This window comes from Hemibagrus wyckioides, linkage group LG22, assembly GCF_019097595.1.
Source record: "Hemibagrus wyckioides isolate EC202008001 linkage group LG22, SWU_Hwy_1.0, whole genome shotgun sequence".
Taxonomy (NCBI): domain Eukaryota; kingdom Metazoa; phylum Chordata; class Actinopteri; order Siluriformes; family Bagridae; genus Hemibagrus; species Hemibagrus wyckioides.
This window is the reverse complement of record NC_080731.1, coordinates 7,170,368-7,190,296: the sequence shown is the minus strand read 5'-3', so window position 1 is coordinate 7,190,296 and position 19,929 is coordinate 7,170,368. Positions and strand designations below refer to the sequence as shown.

Here is a 19,929-nt window from a genome sequence, read left to right as displayed (position 1 = left end):
TTCATTCATTCTTCACTTCACAATCTCTACAAGCAGCTTTAGCAACAGGATTTAATGCTAGCCTGTTGAAAGATTACAAAATGGGGGGGGAAAGTAATTGCTAATTACTTCATTTTTTATGAATGTAGCATATGTATTACAAGTTTGAAAATGTAAAAAAAAAAAAAATAATAATAATAATAAAGTTCACAAAATGGCCCCAAACTGTCGGATGTCTACAGAGTATGTGTATATTGTGTTCTATCACAATTTAATAAATTGTATTTAATTTGTTTAAGTGGTTATTAAACAAATGCTAAAATCCTGAGGGCTGAATTATAACTCACTGATCCAAAGGTCCATCATATTTTTCCACCTTTTTTTTTTTTTTTTTTTTTTTTAAATCTCCCATCTATATACTCGGTCACGATTAAAGAAAGGGGTTTTATTTTTATACTTGATTGTTTCAAACAGAAAGAGTAAATTAAATGGAGAATGAAATAGAGTTAGATGGCTGAGAATTTGTAATGGTAGAAAGCAGGATCACATCACATGTAATCCATGAATGTGCTGTAAAAGTTCATTCGGTACAGGTCTTAAAATAAAACTTGTGGTCATTAGGAATTGGACAGGGCTAAATTGGGGTGGGGGGGGGGTATGTCTTGGAAATGTACAATGTGCAGCTGGACCTAAAACAAGCCACCTTGTTCCAATTATGGGGAAGGATTGCTGTTAATTATTTACAAGTGCTTCTTGTTTTGGCGTAATGAACTGAGGCTGCAGGGATGGCATGCGGGTTAAATATTGTGTTTTTCCTCAGTGTAGGTTAGTAGTATTTTGGGGATTAACACTGAACACTGTGATTTTGTAATCTCAGGACATCATTGATCTGCAGGTAAAATGGAGTTTGCTGTTCTCTCTCTCTCTCTCTCTCATATATATATATATATATATATGGCTGTGATGGTGAAAAGGGCAATTTTGTTTTGTGTGTGCTGTATGGAAGATGTCAAAGGTCATTTTGCACTACAGAGAAGGGTTTATATTTAATAATATATTAAAAAATCTTTAAAATATAGATTTAAAATCTTGCTAATGCTGAGTTTTCAGAAATTGATATTCGTCCATAGGTTTATGTCACGAATAAATGCTAAAGTAATGCAGTGTCAGACTGAAAGGACTCCAGAATATAGCCATTATGTAGAAAGGAAGGAAACCATAAAGTCTCCATCCATCCAGGAAAGATTAAAAATATAATATTTCAGTAGAACTCTATAATATAATATAATATCTAATTCTATAATATCTATAGCAACAACATGGACATGCTCCATATAAACATATTTAAACATTTCTAGATACTGATCTGAATGTGTTTTTGTTGATTAAATGTGTGAATGTTGAATTTTTCTGTGAGGAAATCTTGATTTTAGTTTCGGAAGGGGTCCTCCTGTGTCTGACACCTAACACTGTCGCTCTAAGGCTTCTGATACAGACAAAAAGTGAAGCTTTTGCATCAGGATGGTATCACACCATCTGATCACCTATTTTTCCATAACATCTTGTCATATTGTGTTTCATTACTTGCTTATCGCTTTACCTGCGTCACTTTAATTCATCGTATCTCGTTCCATTACAATGGATAAAGGGCGCTTTGTAATAGACCCTTGTCTACTTCCTTTCCATTTAATACTCTGTAATACTTGTTTGATCAGGATATGTAAATGAGAAAGCACTTAGAATGACCATGTGCTACAGTGTAGTGTCTAATCAAAGCTTTACTCCTCACATTCAGTCTGCTATGTACTTCTACTATACTGAGTTTGTACACTCACTCTGTATTAAAGGAATATACAGTCCTCTGTACAGAGTGTACAGAGGAACAAGGTCAATGTTCCTCATAGATTGAATGACAAAATGTACCTGATGTGAAAGAAACCCGCCAGCAGGGGGCGCAGAGGAGCGCCAGAACGATTACTTAGCACACAAACCACACAAATTTACATTTACATTTCTGGCATTTGGCAGACGCCCCTACGTTTTTCAGTCGCCAGAGTGACTTCTCATTTTATACAAGAGCAATTGAGGGTTAAGGGCCCAGCTTGGTGGACCTGGGACCTTCTGATCAGTAGTCCAACACTTTAGCCACTACAAACCCCCTAACAAATCCATATTTATCTGTACTGTATCATACTATATCTGACATAACATGCTGTATCCATTAAAGGGTGTACCTAAAAAATCGGGTAAACTAGTCAAAGTAAACTTTAAATAGTCAGATTTACCTCTAAATAATAATCAACTATTAAAAATTAAAAAGAAGTTACCTTTAAATAAAAAAGTAATCTTAATATTCATTCATTCATTGTCTATACCCGCTTATTCCTAGGACTCCTAGGGTCACGGGGGTCTGCTGGAGCCTATCCCAGCACACATAGGGCGAAAGGCAGGGGTACACCCTGGACAGGTCACCAGTCCATCGCAGGACCACACATGGACAAACAACCACACACTCACTCCTATGGGCAATTTAGAATTACCAATCAACCTAATGTACATGTCTTTGGACTGTGGGAGGAAACCGGAGTACCCAGAGAGAACATGCAAACTCCACATAGAAAGGCCCCAGCCTGTTCGACTAATCTTAATATAATAATTATATATTTAAAATGAACACAGATTGATGTATATTTAGCAAATTAACATATGGTGGATGATACTTGAAATATTATATTTAAGGTTTTATATAGGTTTAAAAAAAAAATAGGTTTGGGTATTTTATAACACCTTTTTTTCCATTCTAAAGCAGTAACTACTATGATATTAGAAAAAGTATGTTTTTATGGGATCACCCTCACCAAACCTTTCATTTCATAATGAAAGAAATAATTAGTTTAAAACTTGGATTGCATATTTTATACAATAAACCTTATGAAGGGTGCCAATAATTCTGGAGTCATAAGACCTATCAGGTCAATAACATGAGGAAGTTAATAAAAGTGAAACGACATTATCATGGATTAAAAAAAGACGACAACAACAGATCTATTTAAGTTGTTGGAAAAAGATCAAATCTAAATGTTTATAATGTATTATATAAAGGCATTTTTATTGTGTGGTCTCCGTCTGTTTGCTTCTCGATCACAGGGCCATATTTAGAACATAACGTTGCAGAGGCAAACACAGCTCTCCATCCAAACACCCAGACTCGCTGTCATTCTCATTAATACAACAAGAGAGGTGTGACACAACAGCTTCCAGAGGCCCACTAGCCTTATGTGGTCAAGCAAACCTCACTGTCTTAGTCATCCATCCCACACCAGGGGAAAATCTCTGCTGGAACATTCGAGAGCACTGTTTAAGTTTATATGTCAGGTAAAAGATTAACAATCCAATCATATTTAGAACATCCTGTGTCTATAAATATCCTGCTGTGTTAACAAATATTAATTAACAAGTATTGTTTATTGGTATGTGTATTCAGCGTTTCCTTGAGGAACAGATATTGTATATTTTAATTAAGATATTTTCATAGATCTTGAATCGTTTAATGCTTTAAACTCTCATAACTCCTATTCTTCACTCTCATAACTACATACTGTGCCTTTCCTATTCATTTCACTTCCTATGCCTTTCACATATTATTCCCTAATCTGAGTATATTTCTTTTAATTTAATTCAAACAAATATCGAGGAAAAATAGCAGGATATTCGTTCCTTTTTCTGTTTTATTGATTCTGTTGTGAGTGAAACTATCACAGGTACACTTGAAATACATTTTCTGTCCAAAACAATGTGCACCCATCATATGTGCTGTTTGTGAATGTTCTTTTATAGCATTAGTAACCCTTTTGGTGTTTTAATAACATTTTGAATGCTTTATTAATGCATTTCAATCCATCCCAAAGACTCCAACCTTAACACACCATCCCTTCATGGAGCTCGCTTTGTGCACCGGGGCACCATCATGCTGAACTGGGTATGGGGTCGTGGCTCAAGTGGTTAAGGCTCTGGGTCATTGACCGGAAGATCAGGGGGTTCAAGCCCCAGCACCACCAAGTTGCAAGCAAGGCCCTTAACTCTCTCTGCTCCTGGGGTGCTGTATGGCTGACCCTGTGCTCTGATCCCAACCTCCAAGGCTGGGATATGCAAAGAAAGAATTTCACTGTGCAGTAATGTATATGTGACAAATAAAGGCTGTTTCTGTTCTTTAAGTTCAAGTGAAGGGAGATTCTTAATGATGCAACCTACAAAGATTTCCTGTACCTCAAACTTTCTGGCACCAGTTTGGTGAAGAACTGGGTTATATGGGTGTAATGGTCATGTGTCCATATAGTTTGTTTCATTTGTTGTAGACTAAATATTTACCCCGAGAACCTTTTCATTTTGTTTCCTCTCAATGTCTCTTCCTCCTCAGGTCATCTCAGGGCCTTTTTTTTCTTTGCCACTGTCGACTTTGTCTTGCTCAAAAATCTGCTGCGATTTCTATTATTTAAGTGCTATGTAGTATTTTTGAACTCTAGAAGCACTAGCTCGGGGAAAATACTTGATTGATTTGAGTGTAGTGAACTTAAAACACAACATTTGAGTAAATTTAAATTGAATGATAACAAAATGCATAAAAATCAGCAAAAATTGCAGAGTAAATCATCAGATTCAAAGTGCACCCAGACCAAGATCTTCCCAGGTCCTGGATTCAGTTGAATGCAACCAAAGAAAACGTTGCTATACGCACTTGAACACCTTGCATAAATGATGTTTCTCCATCACCAAATCTAGATTTTTGTTTTCTGATCATGCTTTAATCTAGATCGGGGTGTCCAATCTTATCTGCAAAGGGCCGGTGTGGGTGCAGGTTTTCATTCCATCCGAGCAGAAGCCACACCTGAGTCTACTGAAAGCCAAGATCAGTTGATTAAACTGGTGGAATCAGGTGTAGCTCCTGCTGAGTTGGAATGAAAACCTGCACCCACACCGGCCCTTTGCGGATAAGATTGGACACCACTGATCTAGATTATGTACAAGTAGAAGAGACGATATGCATCTACGCATTCAGCTAGAATAAATATGGTTTAGTTACAAGTTGACATGGGAACTCTTCTATGACAGACGTGTTAAATAATTAATCGAACTTCCAGTCCCAAATCTCAGATAACAACACCTTGCCCTCAGCTGCATAACGGCTTGATACTGCAACCTGTCATCCAGGATTAAATAAGCTCTCTGTTCACCAGTGGATTCCAGCTCTGCTCTTTCACTGCAGAATATGAATTTTCCCGAGTGTTGAAAGCCACAGAGTGAATGACCTTGAATAATTGGACTATACCAAGAACATTGCTGGGGGTCTCATTGTTAGAGGCACATCCAAGGGTTTCTGCCTCTACCATATCGGTCAAGATTATGGAAATTGTTCATAGTTCAGATTTTCCTTACAAGATGTTCCTGATGTGTTTTTTAACTTAAGGAAATTTGCTTTTCACATAGTCTCACAAATCCAGCGTCCTGGGTTCGAGTCTCACTCTCGCGCCCGCTCACTGTGTGTGTGGAGTTTACATGTTCTCCCTGTGCTTGGTGGGTTTCCTCTGGGTTCTCCAGTTTCCTCGCACAGTCCAAAGACATGCTTCTAGGCTGATTGGAGTCTCTAAATTGCCCATAGTGTGTGTGATTGCATGAGTGTGTGTGTGTGTGTGTGTGTGTGTGCCCTGTGATGGGTTGGAGACTGTGATCAACCAATCGTGAGTATCCAGATGTTTGAATATTTTAAAACTATATCAAGATCTAGTTGCTTTTATACGCCACTGAAAATCAGGTTAGAAGGAATTTCTTTTAGGAATATAAGACAATATTCCTGTTTTGTTCTTAACAAAAGACTCACTTTTTATTTATTTATTTTTTTAAATTGAATGTTTTAATGATGGTGTCAGATTTGGAAGAGCTAATTAATGCTAAGACACGATTTCTCAGTCAGTCCAATATGTTTAACGGTGTGAGCTATGTGAATTTCTCACACTTGCCGCACTGACTGAGATCTAACTGGATTTAATGAGAGACGCTGTAGGTTTCAGCCAATATTTTTGTGCATTTATTATATTATATTCTTCTACATCTTTCTAAAAGCTCGATATTTGCTGCTGTAGATCATGTGGTGAATGTTTTCTAAATCTAATTCCAACAGGGACGCAGGGGTTTCTATAACTGCAACACCACTGCACTTAATGTGATAAGCAACAGGGGGAATGACGAGTAATTGGACTATCAGGAGGCTATTGACCTCTGAGTTGTGAGATCTCTGCTCCTGAATCATCAATTCCAGTCGAGCCGTGTCTTTATTAGTTAATTTGCTTTTGAATGCGAGTCAGATTGCGCTCTGGGCCTCATGATGTAGGCGTTTGGAACTGGTGAGCTGTTTAGGCTGCTGTGTTTGGGTGTGAATACGCCCGTCTTGTACACGTGTCTGAGATGAAAAAAAGAAAGTGAAAGTTGGCTGTCTGAGAGTTTGCACAAAACACTGTCATGTCACACTTGCAAATTTGTTGGAAAGTTTCAGCAAGAAGGTATCCTGGGTATTCTCACTGCCCCTGGTGGTTAGGAGGGTTGAAGCAGAAATGCATGAGCTACGGATGTTGTTCTTAGAAAGAGATTTTCTACTATTTAAATAATGAAAATAATAAATATTTCCTTTGCTGGAAGTAGAAGTAGATGTGGAAAAACTGATGGTCAAAATGTAAGTGTGTTTAAAATGCAGTGCTCCAGATTTCTAGATCTGAATATAATAATAATAATAATAATAATAATAATAATAATAATAACAATAATATTATTAGTTTTATTGTTGTTGTTATTATTATTATTATTATTATTAACAATAATATAATAATAGTATTATATTATTGTTTTTATTGTTGTTGTTAATATTATTATTATTATTATTATTATTATTATTATTATTATTATTATTATTATTATTAACAACAATAATAATAATAAATATTTTACCAATATAATCAATCTCTTTTTTTAATTTACCTTTCAGTAAATGAGTTTCAAGCGTTATTACTTATTCATATTTTGCTGTTATCATGAGTCAAATGAAAACCTTACATCTTTTTGTTGTTGTTGTTGTTTATTACAAATGAACAAAAAAGTATATCAGGTTTAAGGTAACAGTACAAGTGCCTACTGGGAACAATCCCAAATGTACTGTAATGCTTCTTAAATTCATGCCACATTTTTAAGATTTTCATTTGACTCACCCTTGTACACTGGTGTACTTGGAAAGTATGCACCTTTTATTCATTAGTACTGCATATAATAACTGTATTAAAGCACTACATTTTGCTGTAAGTTTTCACAGCTGGAAAGTCTAAATGCTAATTATGTTCAAGAATTACTTGGGTACTGTAAAATAGGATATAACAAGGGAGGGGGAAAAAAAAAAGCCCAGAAAGTCATGGTTTGTGGTTTATTTCTTGCCTTTTAAAACAATATCCCTTAACAACAAAAAAAGGTACATAATTTAGGCTTACTACTAAAAAATAAAAAAACAGCACATTGAGAACAAGCTTCAGCTCAACCAAAACATCAATCCAAAAGGCCTCAACACTGTTTAAAATCACAGTACACTAAACACCGTTTCACTCGTACTGGGTCTCACTTGCTAAGCCCTTTTATCATCCCAGTTAGCAAGCTTACGTTACTACAGTAGATAGTAGACAGCGGCCAAGTGTTCAATGCAACATCGTTATAATTAAAGAATACATAAATAACCTGGGTGTGAAAATGACCTGAAATAAAATACATCAAGCAAGAATCCTAGTGTCGGACATGAAGAGGTAAAGTCATGCCAGGAGCCTTGTGTGGTGACTGTGCGTTCTTTGGCAGGCCCAAAAACAATTTTTTTGGGCCACATTACAAATGTTTCATGCTGTTTGAGAATAAATTTTGATTCTGTCTTCAGAGAGAGAGATTTACGCTTGATTGTCCGTATGAAAACAAAACAAAAGAAATTTTGGCTATATTGCTAAAAGGCAATACGACAAATTCCTTTAGAGGGATACAAATGTATAGAAATCTTTGTTGTAACGAGAAAAAACGGAGCTATAAAGTGTGCACATCTAAAATAGTAAAGTGTCCGCAGTCATACTAAAACTTAAAAATGTTCACTTCATCATGTGCATATACTCATTTTTGTTTTGTTTTTTTTTTTAAACCACAGTCTTGTGCACTGAACAGTATACAAAAAGTGTGTGATATCAACCTACCTTAACCTTAAACACCATCTCCTGACTTCACAGTTTTCTGAAAGTGCTCTCGTGAGTGAGTTACAGGGAAGCTTTTATATACAGCTACGATGAATCCTCATGGAGTTCGTCTCAACTAAGCGCAATGCTCACTTTCGAATCTTTCTTTAACCTACCATGACATGATCGTGTTATACAAAAAAAAAAAAAAAATCAGGTATGGGTCATAGTTTATGGTCTGGTATAAACAATGTTAAGGGGATTCATTTGTAAATAGTGTAAACGCAATCAACAGAACATCAATATTTCCCAATCACAGTACATGAAATCAGCACATGAGCAAACAGGGCTCTAAACAGGACTGCCAGAGCAGGCTAAGCTTGCAATGACATAATAATTGCTTATTCGGTGGCGTATACAGTACCATAATAGGCCTTGTTTGAGGTGAAAACACTGGTCTTTTCATTACATCACCTGACTCTGAAAATCTAGCAAGTTGGAGCCATATTAAGGCACTCAAGATTCTGTGATCACACCATTAATGACTTGCAAAGAGTGACAGCACCTAATAATCTGGTCACAGCGAACAAAGCACCTTTAGACTGCTTAGGGTTGGTTCGGAGAGTAAAAACGTATCAAATGGTTTCGATTTAACTTGCTGGTGCTAAAGCTAGCCCATAACTCAAAAAGGGTTATGCTAAATAACTCTGCTTTTATCCAAAATGTATTCGAACTTTAAACTAGACTAAAGAAGAAGGGACGAGGCAAAACAAATCGGCATTACTGTCTCCAGAACAGGCTTAACATACATCGTCCACAGCTTTCCTTACACATACAGTAGGAATTTATTCTTTTCCTTCTGTCTCGAGATAATGGAGTGAAAAATTTTAGTAGAATATGAAAAAAAAGATGGATGAAAGCCATAGGCTTCAAGGTAGCAAACCGCTTAGAAAATCATTTTTTATTTATTTATTTATTTATTTTTGTCTTCAGAAAGTCTTTCTCCCACCTGCTCTCAAAAGGGCAAAATATGATAAAAAGGGTAACAAAATATGAAGTTGACTTCCGGTCCTTTTTTGCACATTTCCCATTCCTCTGGATCGTTTCTTAATGTTTGTGAAAGGTAATGTTTATCTTTAAAATAGAAATTAGGACAAATCCAATAAAATGGCTTTAAGACTGGGGTAAGTGCTGTTTGATGATTTCTTTGGACTGAGGGGGTATCCTGTCCGGAAAGCGCACCTGGAATTCCACTATCATGTCCCCGCGCTGGGATGGACTCTTGGGTAAAGGCAAACCCTCACCCCGAAGTCTCTTAATGATTCCTGGTTTAATGATGTCGTTGCAGGGCAGCGTAATGACCTTGTTGTCCAGGGTAGGAATGTTGACCGTGCAACCACACAGCGCCTGGAAAAGGAAAGATTTTTGTGTCAGACAAATGATATTAGCGAAGAAATGGTCCAAATAATTTTAAACCCAGGTCAATTTAGACTTACAGATGTAATTAATATGTATGTTTTTTAATATGTACCGTCACACTTCTGAATTCTGAACGCTCTCATTCTTACCAACTCATTCACATGGCCTTGAATGGCAGACCTCTACATAATCTAAGGCTAATAATAAACTCATTCAAATGTTACATAACAAGGAAAAACATAATCATTTACTTTCTTTGAGAGACGTTTAATCTGGATTTATTAAAGGAGTCTGCAGTGTCTGTGTTTTGTAATAAGGTTTTCTTCTACAAGAGAAATGGCGCACTTCGCTTTTGCACAACAGCACCACCAATCATCATAAGAAAAATACACAGATCGTGAGGGTGGGGCTGATTTCTTTCTAGCCCAGACTGAAGATTCGTGCAACCACGAGGGAAAATTCACCTTGATTTCCACTTGAGCTAATATTTTTCCAGCCTGCTTCACTGGCACATTAGTAAGATGTGGACTGTTTATGTTTATTTTCCACAAAATGCATTTTGAGGTGAAATAATTAAAAATAGCCTTATCAAAGGACATATGATGCAAACCATAAATGTACTCGGGTGCTTTTCGGGTTTGAATTAAAGATTTACAACTTTGTCCAGTTGGAAGAATCACAGCATGACCCCGATAGAGCATTATGGATATAAAACACTAGTGTAACTGGCTTTAAGTGTGTGTAATAATCCCTCTCATCAGTGAGCCCTTGTGCATTTCTTAGCCCCCATAATATTTTTATTCTCAAGCTACTGATAGATATTAGGCTCCCATATAATATCACGACCAGCTGTCAGTCTATTCATTTGATGAACTGATTTCATAAACTTTGTTTGCTTTGTCGATTATCCTGCTGTGTCCTCATCTGTCCTCAACCATTTATATCCTCACAAACTGTCCCCAAGTCTGTGAAAGCAGGGTCATGAAAAGCACATTCTGAGTCTTAGAAACAGCAAAAAAGCCCAGAAATCAGCGACTATGCTTTATATGCCTCATTTTTTTTAATCATCTAACAATAGAGGTTTGCGCAAATGTGAATTAGTGACAGTCTGGTGTCTGAGTGAGTGTGCCGGATGCTATAGTAGAGGAGGGGAGGGGGTCAGTGGTGTAAAGCTAAATTTAGCTGCTGTTCTCATTTTGCAGTCCTAATGGAGCAACTGAAGAATCAGTTGAGGTTGTAAATACTTGGCAGGTTTGTCAGGGAGGTCAAATCGTTCCATGACTACAAGGAATCTTCTAGAATTGGGCACCGGCCATTTCCACTCATCTCTGTTTGGTATATACAAAATAACCGGCAACTAATACTTGTTCTTGTATTTCCACGGGGTAAATCCCAGTACATTTCCTCAAACCCCAAACCTCTCCATTACCTTTCTGAAGCTTTCGGCAACTTAAATTCAGCTTTTCAGGAATAGGCATTCTTTAAGTATTACTCATCTGAGATTATAGAGGAGCTGCACAGCCTGAATGAACTACAGAGCAGCTGCCCCAAGAGATAAGGAGATGTGCTAGCAATGACATCAGCGCTTTCCTTCAGAGCAGCAGCAAAGGGGAATTTATGTTAAACAGGCCATGGCTGAGGCTCACACAAACATTTGGCCTTGCCAGCATGCCTAGCATTTCCATGACTGGCCTAAAGTGGAACAATGGCTGAGGAGTTACGTTTTCACATAAATGGCCACTCGATGGGATAGCTCATTAAAACAAATCAACATAAATGCGGTTTAATCACGACTAATACATCTTTAATGATATGAGTCTTTATATGTGTTCAGTAAGGATCACGTTCAGTCTAAACTTATCTTGGTGATACATGGTCATTCGTGCCAAGTTACCAAGGAGGCTCTGAAGTTTACTCAAAACAAAGTACACTCAATACGCTCCTTAAAAGTAAACCAAACCTCCGGAATGATTTTTAACCCCTGAAACCACACGGTCTATCGACTGGTTAAACTCCAAACCCTTTTAATTCGTTTGACTGTGTTTACTAAATCATTCACAGTCGCTACTGAATGATATGCTGAATAATTATCTGGGACTCTGAGGGGTAAACTCATCTCTTTATCTTTATCTGCAAATGTGATTATCATAAATAGGCTGACAAAGATTTATGGGCAAGTTGGCATGTCCATGAGACACCGTGAGACAGATGGCAGGCCAATTTATTGCCTCTGTGATATTAGAGCTGTGTTAACTTCTCATCAAGTTTCAATGTGGACCTCTAATGAGTACGACGAGGAGCAGCAGCATATCTAACGCCATCCTCCGGAAAGATATTAAACACTGTCCCAGATTAGAGGATCCACGAAATGAAAACACGCCTTCATGGCTCTGAAGTAGCAGACAGTTGCTCAAGACAAGAGACTAAATGCAGTCTGGATCTATTTTGAGAAAATGGGCTATGTTCTTATAGGTTCACAGGCTCTGGAGACATTTCCTTGAAATTAACGTGAAATTGCTGGCACAACCTCATGTCATGAGTGAAGCAGAGACATAATTGTGTTTTCTAGACTGCTGAAATGACTATGCTTTCAGACAGCCAGGTGAGGGAAAAACACCCACTTCTTTTAGCATTACAAATGATTATGGTAATACTCTGATGCATTCGATGGTGACTCAAGATTCCATTAAAGCTTTTCTGAAATAATTAAGTGAGAGGCTGTAAGTGTGAGCGATGAGTTGGACCACCTATCTTTAGCAAGAGGGTATTACTCATTTTCTTATACTTCTTCAGCAAGATTTGACGAATCTGGAGCTTTAGTTAAACACTTAAACCCGACCGAAAGAAGGTAGGTTAATTAATTAAACAATTAAACAGGATGGCTTCCCTGAGTTACATTTCGAGCAATATCACAGGTTCTATTTACAAATATAACGAAGTCTCCAAGCAGAACCTCTTCAGCAAGCTAAGAATATTTAACTATCTACATGCTACCTTCTGCTCTCTACAGATGGCTTACACTGGCTTTCTTTCAAAGCAGCCCGATATTGCAATTAAACCAGCTACTGAAAATACACAATGTACGACTGACCCACACTCGCATGACAATTATATCCGCTCAGTTTGCTGGCTAGACCTTTTCAGAGTGAGGACAGTGTACTGTGTCGCATGACACTGCAACAAGACATTCTTCTGTGCTCACACTTTAGTGGCAGAGGATAAACCTACTAAGGGTCCGGACTAGGCAGAAAATCTGACTCTATATAACACCAATCTAAAGCATGGAGCCTTCAAACCCTCAAACATCACATTTCCTCCTAGACTCCAAGGACGGAAATAGTTTCTGTGCTTGTTTCTGAAATCAAACTGCTCTGATCTGTTCGTAGGAGCGAGTTTGTTCTTCACTAATTGGTGATTGTGAAACCTGCTAATAAAACTATTTCACATGCTCCGGCTAAAACTGTGTCTAGGATGTCTTCTCGCTCTATATAAATGTAGTGAGGTTAACAGGGTCAGTAGTTAATCTGGACACAGCTGGCATGTTGTGAGCTAAGCCTTTCATTTCATCCTATAAGAGGAGAAAAATGGGGAGACAGTTGCCAGTTATAAGACCACAGTAAATCTGTCTAATCTATGTCTGGGTCTCGACAATTCACAGAAGCCAACTGATGAAACAACCAAGCTCATTGCGTCTCAATGCACAGGAGACTAAAGGAATGTTGGAAATGCTTTTTGCATGACATTTAAGGTAAAAGTCAAAAACTGAGCAAGTACTATAGGCTTTGTAGCCTGTTCCTGTTTGCATTCAAACTTTAAATACATATTTCTTTTCACATTTAGAGTGGGAATCCCACCAAATCAGTGCCGTTGTGAAGACATTCATATCCTTATTTAATGGAAAGAGTTGAAGTAAATATTAGATGGTGCATTTGGAGAGTGGATACATCAACCTGTAACATCTTCAGCCCATATACCCAAGTTCTATATTCTGAAAATACACTTGATATACAGTGAACTAAAAGGACATTCTTTTAGCTAAATACTAAGCTAATACCAAAAGGATCAGTGTATGGCTTTACAGACAAATTTCTCCGGTATATAATATATTAAAGGAAAGAAACCAGATTCTTTCGCAGATCCTTACCACCTTAAATAGGACTGTAATGGTTAAATAATATAGAAATGTTATAAATAAATATCTGGTGAAATATCACAGTTTCACACAAATCTTACACAAAGTTAACTTGGAACTAGCAAAAGCATCCAGGGTGCTGTGTCAGAACGGCAGAAGATGTTTTTTTTTTTTTTTACAATTTTAATAGAAAATTAGAAAGCAGAGTTAAAACACAACATGTGCCACATGTCATGTTAATTGAGACAAGACGTGTCCTAATCCAGCATTTTAATGACTGTAGTCATGTTTGGTAGCACAATACTGTGTTCTACGCCCACTACTTGAATACTAAAGAAAATTTTCTAGTATTATAGATTACTGTTATCAGTAGTTATGAAGCCTTTACTAAAACTTGTAAACCAGATTTCAGACAAATTTGTCCTCCTCTCCAACATACCTTTAAAATGTACAATTTTGGAGAAAGTCCAAAGGACATTTTTTTAGGTAGGAATAACCAACATGATGAGATTTCCATCCATCGTAGTACAGAATCAGTGCTGGTTACACTGGTCAGAGTGACCTACTTGCGTACAGCATTTGACACTATCAACTCATATTTTAATAGATAGTCTTGCATGATTTAGATCTCATTTGGCAGACCACTACTGCTGGAAATTCCTCAGAGCCAGAAAAAGTTGATATGATGTCCAGCAAGCTTCTATTTAAAGCATCCTAATGTTCTTCTCCTATAATATCCCTTGACTGGCGTTCACTCCTACACTGATTATGCACAGTTACTCTCATCTGTTTGGTCTGTGCTAATATTATTTGAAATGTGGCTCAGAAAATGTCTTTTGAAAATGAAACACATTTGTTTCATTATTGTAAAATGAAAGCATTTTCTGTTGAATATATAGTATGCAAGACCTTAAGGGAACTGCATCAAAATTCACCATTGATACATATGAAAAAAAGTGTACACACCTCCTTAAGACTGACTTTGGCTGTGTATATGATGTTAGAGCCATCCCTCTTGAACTGCGGGTGTCCCTTGTCTTTGAGCACGAACACAATATCAGCTGGAATGTTCTCCGGTGTCTCGTCGCCCTCCTTAGGGAAGGTAATCTTGGTCCCTTCTTTCCAGCCTCGCTTGATGACGATATTAAGGATCTTGTCTTCTGTCCGCGTCGTTCTTCCATCTGGGTTGAGGCGGCGGCGAGTAATGCGCATGCGTTTAGTACATCCATGGAAGATTTCCTCCAGCGATACCCGTAGCTCGTGTACCACAGGAGGATCCTGTACCTTCCTCCTGGTGTTGCTGCTGCTGCTGTGCAAAGATTCGTTACGAGGTCTTCGACCTACCCCACGATGGAACCCATTGAGACCATTGAAGCCAAAGTGGCTGAAGGAGCTGAAGGGGTCCTCATCTCCATCCATATCAATGTCCATATCATGGTCTGCACCACCATTATTGGCGTTCCAATGACGTCCAGAGCCAAAGAAAATATCAAAGGGGTTAGAGCCACCAAAGAAAGATGCGAATGTGGCGTGAGGGTCACCATGGAAGGTGTAATGATATGTAGTGCCTGGTCCAGTGGATGAGCCAGCTCCTCCACTTTTAAATCCTGAGAAGATATAACAATGTTTACATGGTTGGAAATAAGTCTCTCAGTTTCTAGAAATATTAAAATGGCTTTAGATTTGTTTACCCCCAATACAATTTCTCACTTCTTTACTTAACAACTCTTTGCTTACCTTCTATGTGATCTTAGGAGAGATGAGAGATAAACAAAATATGAATAGCTGTCTTTCCCCAAACTAGTCAAGATGCCTTTTAAGCACACTTTAATGCTTTTCTACCAATATGACTCCACAGGGCATGAGGGCTTACAGAATGGCTTGATTAGTATAAAAATCATATGCTATGGTCTTCACAGTCATCTGATCGCAATCGGGAGACTTCTGAGCAATATGTTAGACAGTCATCAGCTGAGAGAAAACTTGTTTTTGCAAGAATTATGTTCATTCGTCCAACATCTTTCCAGAGACTTGTAGAATGTAGATTGAAGCATTGTGGCTCATCATAGACTGACACCTTAATGTCACCTGCCCATATTTTATTTATACTATTTATTTATATAGATAATAATACATAAATTGTCATTTCCTGAAGGGAATGTATAGGTAATGAGGCAGTAACATTTCATAGTTCAACCGTTGGTCCAGTGTTATTCACTAATACAGCAAATCTCTGTGTCCTGCAAAACACTTTAATTTATTCTGAGCCATGGTGAGAAAAATTAGTCCTTATGAAACATTCAGACTGCAGCAGGCTTCTGACCTACTGCTGCATAGGCCAAGCTGTAACCAGTGAGTATAAAAACATCAATCTTTCCACACTTCATTTTTCTACATCATTTGAGTATTAATAATGCACCCCATTCTCAGTAAGAACACACTAGATCTATGTGTACATAGATTTAAAAATCTGTCCATGTGTTTCTAGGTTTCGGACACAGTTGTGCTCTGTAAAGCTGGGTCTATGCACATTTTATAGCTGTAGTATAGATGATAATTTGGTAGACACCCTATTTCAGAGCACCATTTAGCAAATGTCAGTTAACTCCGCAACTAAATTTGTTTTGGTTGCAACTGCTCACACTTATCCAGCAAGGAGCCTGCCAAGAGTGTGTGTCACTCTCTTTCTATTTTGGATACTGAGAAAAGACAACACTCATTTGGATAGATGGGTACAGTACACGGACAAAAGCCTACCTTACATCTGTTCTTATCCTTAAGCTGCCATTACATGTCAGTATTATAAGTAATATAACTTCTGTGAGGTCTACACACTCAATACTCACTAACTTGTACCCCCTGTAACTATTGAGACTTTCTCCACACAGAATATATGTTAGTAGATATGCGTCCTCCTTGATGTTACCTTGGAATAGACTCCTCAGGCCAAATCAGAAAAAGAAGAGGACAACAAAGCATTGAAGCATCCATATCCAATTACATTGTATTTATTTTAGGGTGTTGTTGCATTCAACATAGTGCTTGATCAGTTACAATGATGTGCAGAGCTGAAGAGTCTCAAATCTAGTGCTGGGTCCCTGGAGAGCTATGTAATATCAAACTGTGGGAAGTTATCTGCAGCTTCATGCTAAATACTCAGTGCCTGAGAAATGCCTAGGAAACTTGCAAAAAACAGACACTTCGTACGGCTTCATGTAATGTTCTATTCATATAATATACAGCTTCATATACCATATACGGTCCAGTAGAACAAATATCACTGTATTTCCAACAGATCCAAAACTCACAGCTCATGTCTGAAAAACAAGAATATATAGCTCTCTAAAAATAGATGAGTCATTCTGGCAAGAGGCCTAGTATGTACACAACCAGGGGAAGACACACCATTGTAGGCAACAGGACATACACATATATGCATATACCATTGATCTCTAGCCTTTCTGTGCTAAGGACACTATTTTTGTGTGATGCCCAGGGACATAACTTTCAAGCTTCAAAATTTACAAATAGATAGATGTTACAATAAGGCTTTGAAATTATATTACAAAAAAAAAAAGATTAGACTTAAATAAAACCCAGGATCCTGCTCAAAACCACATAAACTTTTGGACAAATCTTGTGCCACTTACCGTCCTCTCCATACTGATCATAAATAGCCTTCTTCTTTGGGTCACTCAGGACTTCATATGCCTCTGCTATTTCTTTGAATTTTTCTTCTGCATTAGGATCCTTGTTTTTATCGGGATGGAACTTGAGAGCCATCTTCCTGTATGCCTTTTTGATCTCCTCCTCATTGGCACCAGACTGAATGCCCAGGATCTTGTAGTAATCCTTCCCCATGGCTTAGAGTGATTATGTCTTTCAGGAACCAGCCTTTCCTGTTAGGAGGAAATGGGGAAAGAATGGTTAAACCAAACAACTAATAAACAAAACATAAACAAAAAAGCAATATATGAAGCAATACGCACCACAGGATTCCCACCACCATCATCAAATAAATAAAGACTTTTTTTGGATTATTTTTATAGAACTTAGACAACTTAACGTCACAGGTAAGAGTATCATATCAATATTTTGTCAAAACTGAGAATTTGTCAGGAAAGGTTTCTTAAAATCAGGGCACAACCATATTAAATATTAATCCAGGATGCTGAAATAGTCTTGCCAGACATGCAGTGTGTCTGAGTTTCTAAGCTGTCAGTCTAATTAGGAATGCATCAAGCCTGATATTAGCTTGACATCCTGGGCCGGTGTTAGATTGGACTTGACAGATTCACTGACATCATTTAAGCTGCATGTGTGAGGCGCTGACTGACACCCATCTTACACAACTCCGGACACAAACTGTCTTAAAGCCTGCTGTCATCACGCCTTTTATGTTTCGCATAACTTGGCAACAAAAGCATGCAAAAAAAAAGAGTCAGCTTGTTACAGTTACTCTGAAGATGTCACTACCACAGCACCAAATAGCCTATTATCTGCTACTCTGAGCCTTGATATCAGTTTTGTGTCATCTGCGCATGTCTAAATCTAATCGGAAACTAGCACTGGATTGTTAAAAGTAATAAAAATGAGTGATATAAAGCAGGAAGGGAATCTGAAGCAAAGCATCGGGGTGAAAACTCTGCAGATGCCGGCACGATATAGTTAGATTTGTCTCCCAGATCTGACTCTAAGCTCCTCATATAGGCTACGGTATGATGTGATGTCATGCGGCGAACGACACCGACGGTGATGAAGAGGGAAATCGGTCGGTGACGGATCAAAGCTGCTGACGTCACCATGGCACGAGAGTCTCGTGCTCTCCCGGTATTCCTCGGTAATTGGAAAACAATTGGCCGTGTGTCCTCGTCCTTGTAGCTTAAAAGGGGGCAGCACAGACAAAGACGGGCAGAATCACATATAGATCAGGGTGATAAGCGATTTTTTTGTTTTTTTTTAAAAAATGGGAAAGATGGAAACCAAACGTTTGATTTTAATGACTGATTACAAGCACGGTTGGAAATAGCATCAGGGGCCTGAATTTATCTGATAAAATATGAAATATATGATATTCATAATGATTGCCATATATACGGTGGCAACGCTATTATCAGATATTCCAGTGAGCACCACGACATCTATTTCTCTGACATTAATAACCGCAATTTCCGGGAAACAAAATGTTCAGTACACATAACGTGTACATTCTGCCTGGAAGCACTCCATGCTGACCAGAGTGACCATATGATGCTAAACATACACATTATTTCTGATCTATTCGAAGTAAATAAAGAAGAAGTCGCCTGCGCGAGCTTAAATCTTACCCTCGACATCCCCTGACGCTGCTGTAGTCACGAAGCTTAGCCCTACATTTCTGAGAGGTCTGTTTCAAAACCCACACTGATCCAAAAGCAGTGATTTGTATAATGTTAATAGCGTTAAAGCCTAAACAAAACAAAACAAAACAAAACAAAACAAAACAAAAAATACCCAGTGGCTATCCTTACCGTGTCCGAGTATCGCTCTGCTGACTGGCGGCTGCCGCTTGTCTGAAATGTAACTCCATTGGCTTAGCCACGCCCACCGGCACAGCGCCTTACAGTGATTCCCTGAGAGCCGCCTCCACGGTACAGCATCACATTTCCCTTGTGCTGATCACAAGAGGAGCATTCATCTCCATCTCATCTCATCTCCATCTCATCTCATCTCCATCTCATCTCATATGAAAATACTAAGAAGTCTTTATTATGGTGCGCAATATTGACTGTCCTGGTTTTCCAGAGAGTAGACTTGAATGGAGACTGAAAAAGACGTTTCCTGCTTCTTGGGTGTTCAAACCACTGAATAGTGCAAGGAAATCCTGTGGAGAAAAGGAAATAATGACAAATTTGGTCGGGTTATACCTTGCACGTTACAGAGATGTCTGCAGAGAGAGAGAGAGAGAGAGAGAGAGAGAGGGAGTGAGTGAAAGAGAGAGAGAGTGAGTGAGTGAAAGAGAGAGAGAAAGAGTGAGTGAGTGAAAGAGAGAGAGAAAGAGTGAGTGAGTGAAAGAGAGAGAGAAAGAGTGAGTGAGAGAGAGAGAGAGAGAGAGAGAGAGTGAGTGAAAGAGAGAGAGAGAGAGAGAGAGAGAGAGAGAGAAAGAGTGAGTGAAAGAGA

The 19,929-nt window shown here is 38.2% G+C and overlaps 1 protein-coding gene across 2 annotated transcripts; it reads right to left on the bottom strand.

Annotated features, from left to right (window-relative positions):
* Positions 1-7,427: 7,427 nt before the first annotated feature.
* On the bottom strand, positions 7,428-19,552 carry dnajb5 (DnaJ heat shock protein family (Hsp40) member B5). 2 transcript variants are annotated; one of them, XM_058375657.1, is made up of 4 exons: positions 19,281-19,552; positions 17,421-17,669; positions 14,737-15,377; positions 7,428-9,626 (listed from the first exon to the last, which is right to left on the bottom strand). In XM_058375657.1, exons 2-4 carry the CDS (start codon positions 17,629-17,631, stop codon positions 9,393-9,395), a joined length of 1,086 nt encoding a protein of 361 aa, XP_058231640.1. In that variant the 5' UTR covers positions 17,632-17,669; positions 19,281-19,552; the 3' UTR covers positions 7,428-9,392. The 2 variants fall into 2 exon arrangements, with proteins under 2 accessions (XP_058231640.1, XP_058231641.1); XM_058375658.1 differs by lacking the exon at positions 19,281-19,552 and adding an exon at positions 19,098-19,260.
* Between the last annotated feature and the right edge of the window lie 377 nt (positions 19,553-19,929).

Excerpts from the sequence above, each read along its gene's own strand:
- dnajb5 (XM_058375657.1), bottom strand. The coding sequence starts at position 17,631 with ATGGGGAAGGATTACTACAAGATCCTGGGCATTCAGTCTGGTGCCAAT. Across the intron at positions 15,378-17,420 it reads TGATCAGTATGGAGAGGACG|GATTTAAAAGTGGAGGAGCT; the intron begins GTAAGTGGCACA and ends ATATCTTCTCAG. Across the intron at positions 9,627-14,736 it reads CCAAAGTCAGTCTTAAGGAG|GCGCTGTGTGGTTGCACGGT; the intron begins GTGTGTACACTT and ends TTCCTTTTCCAG.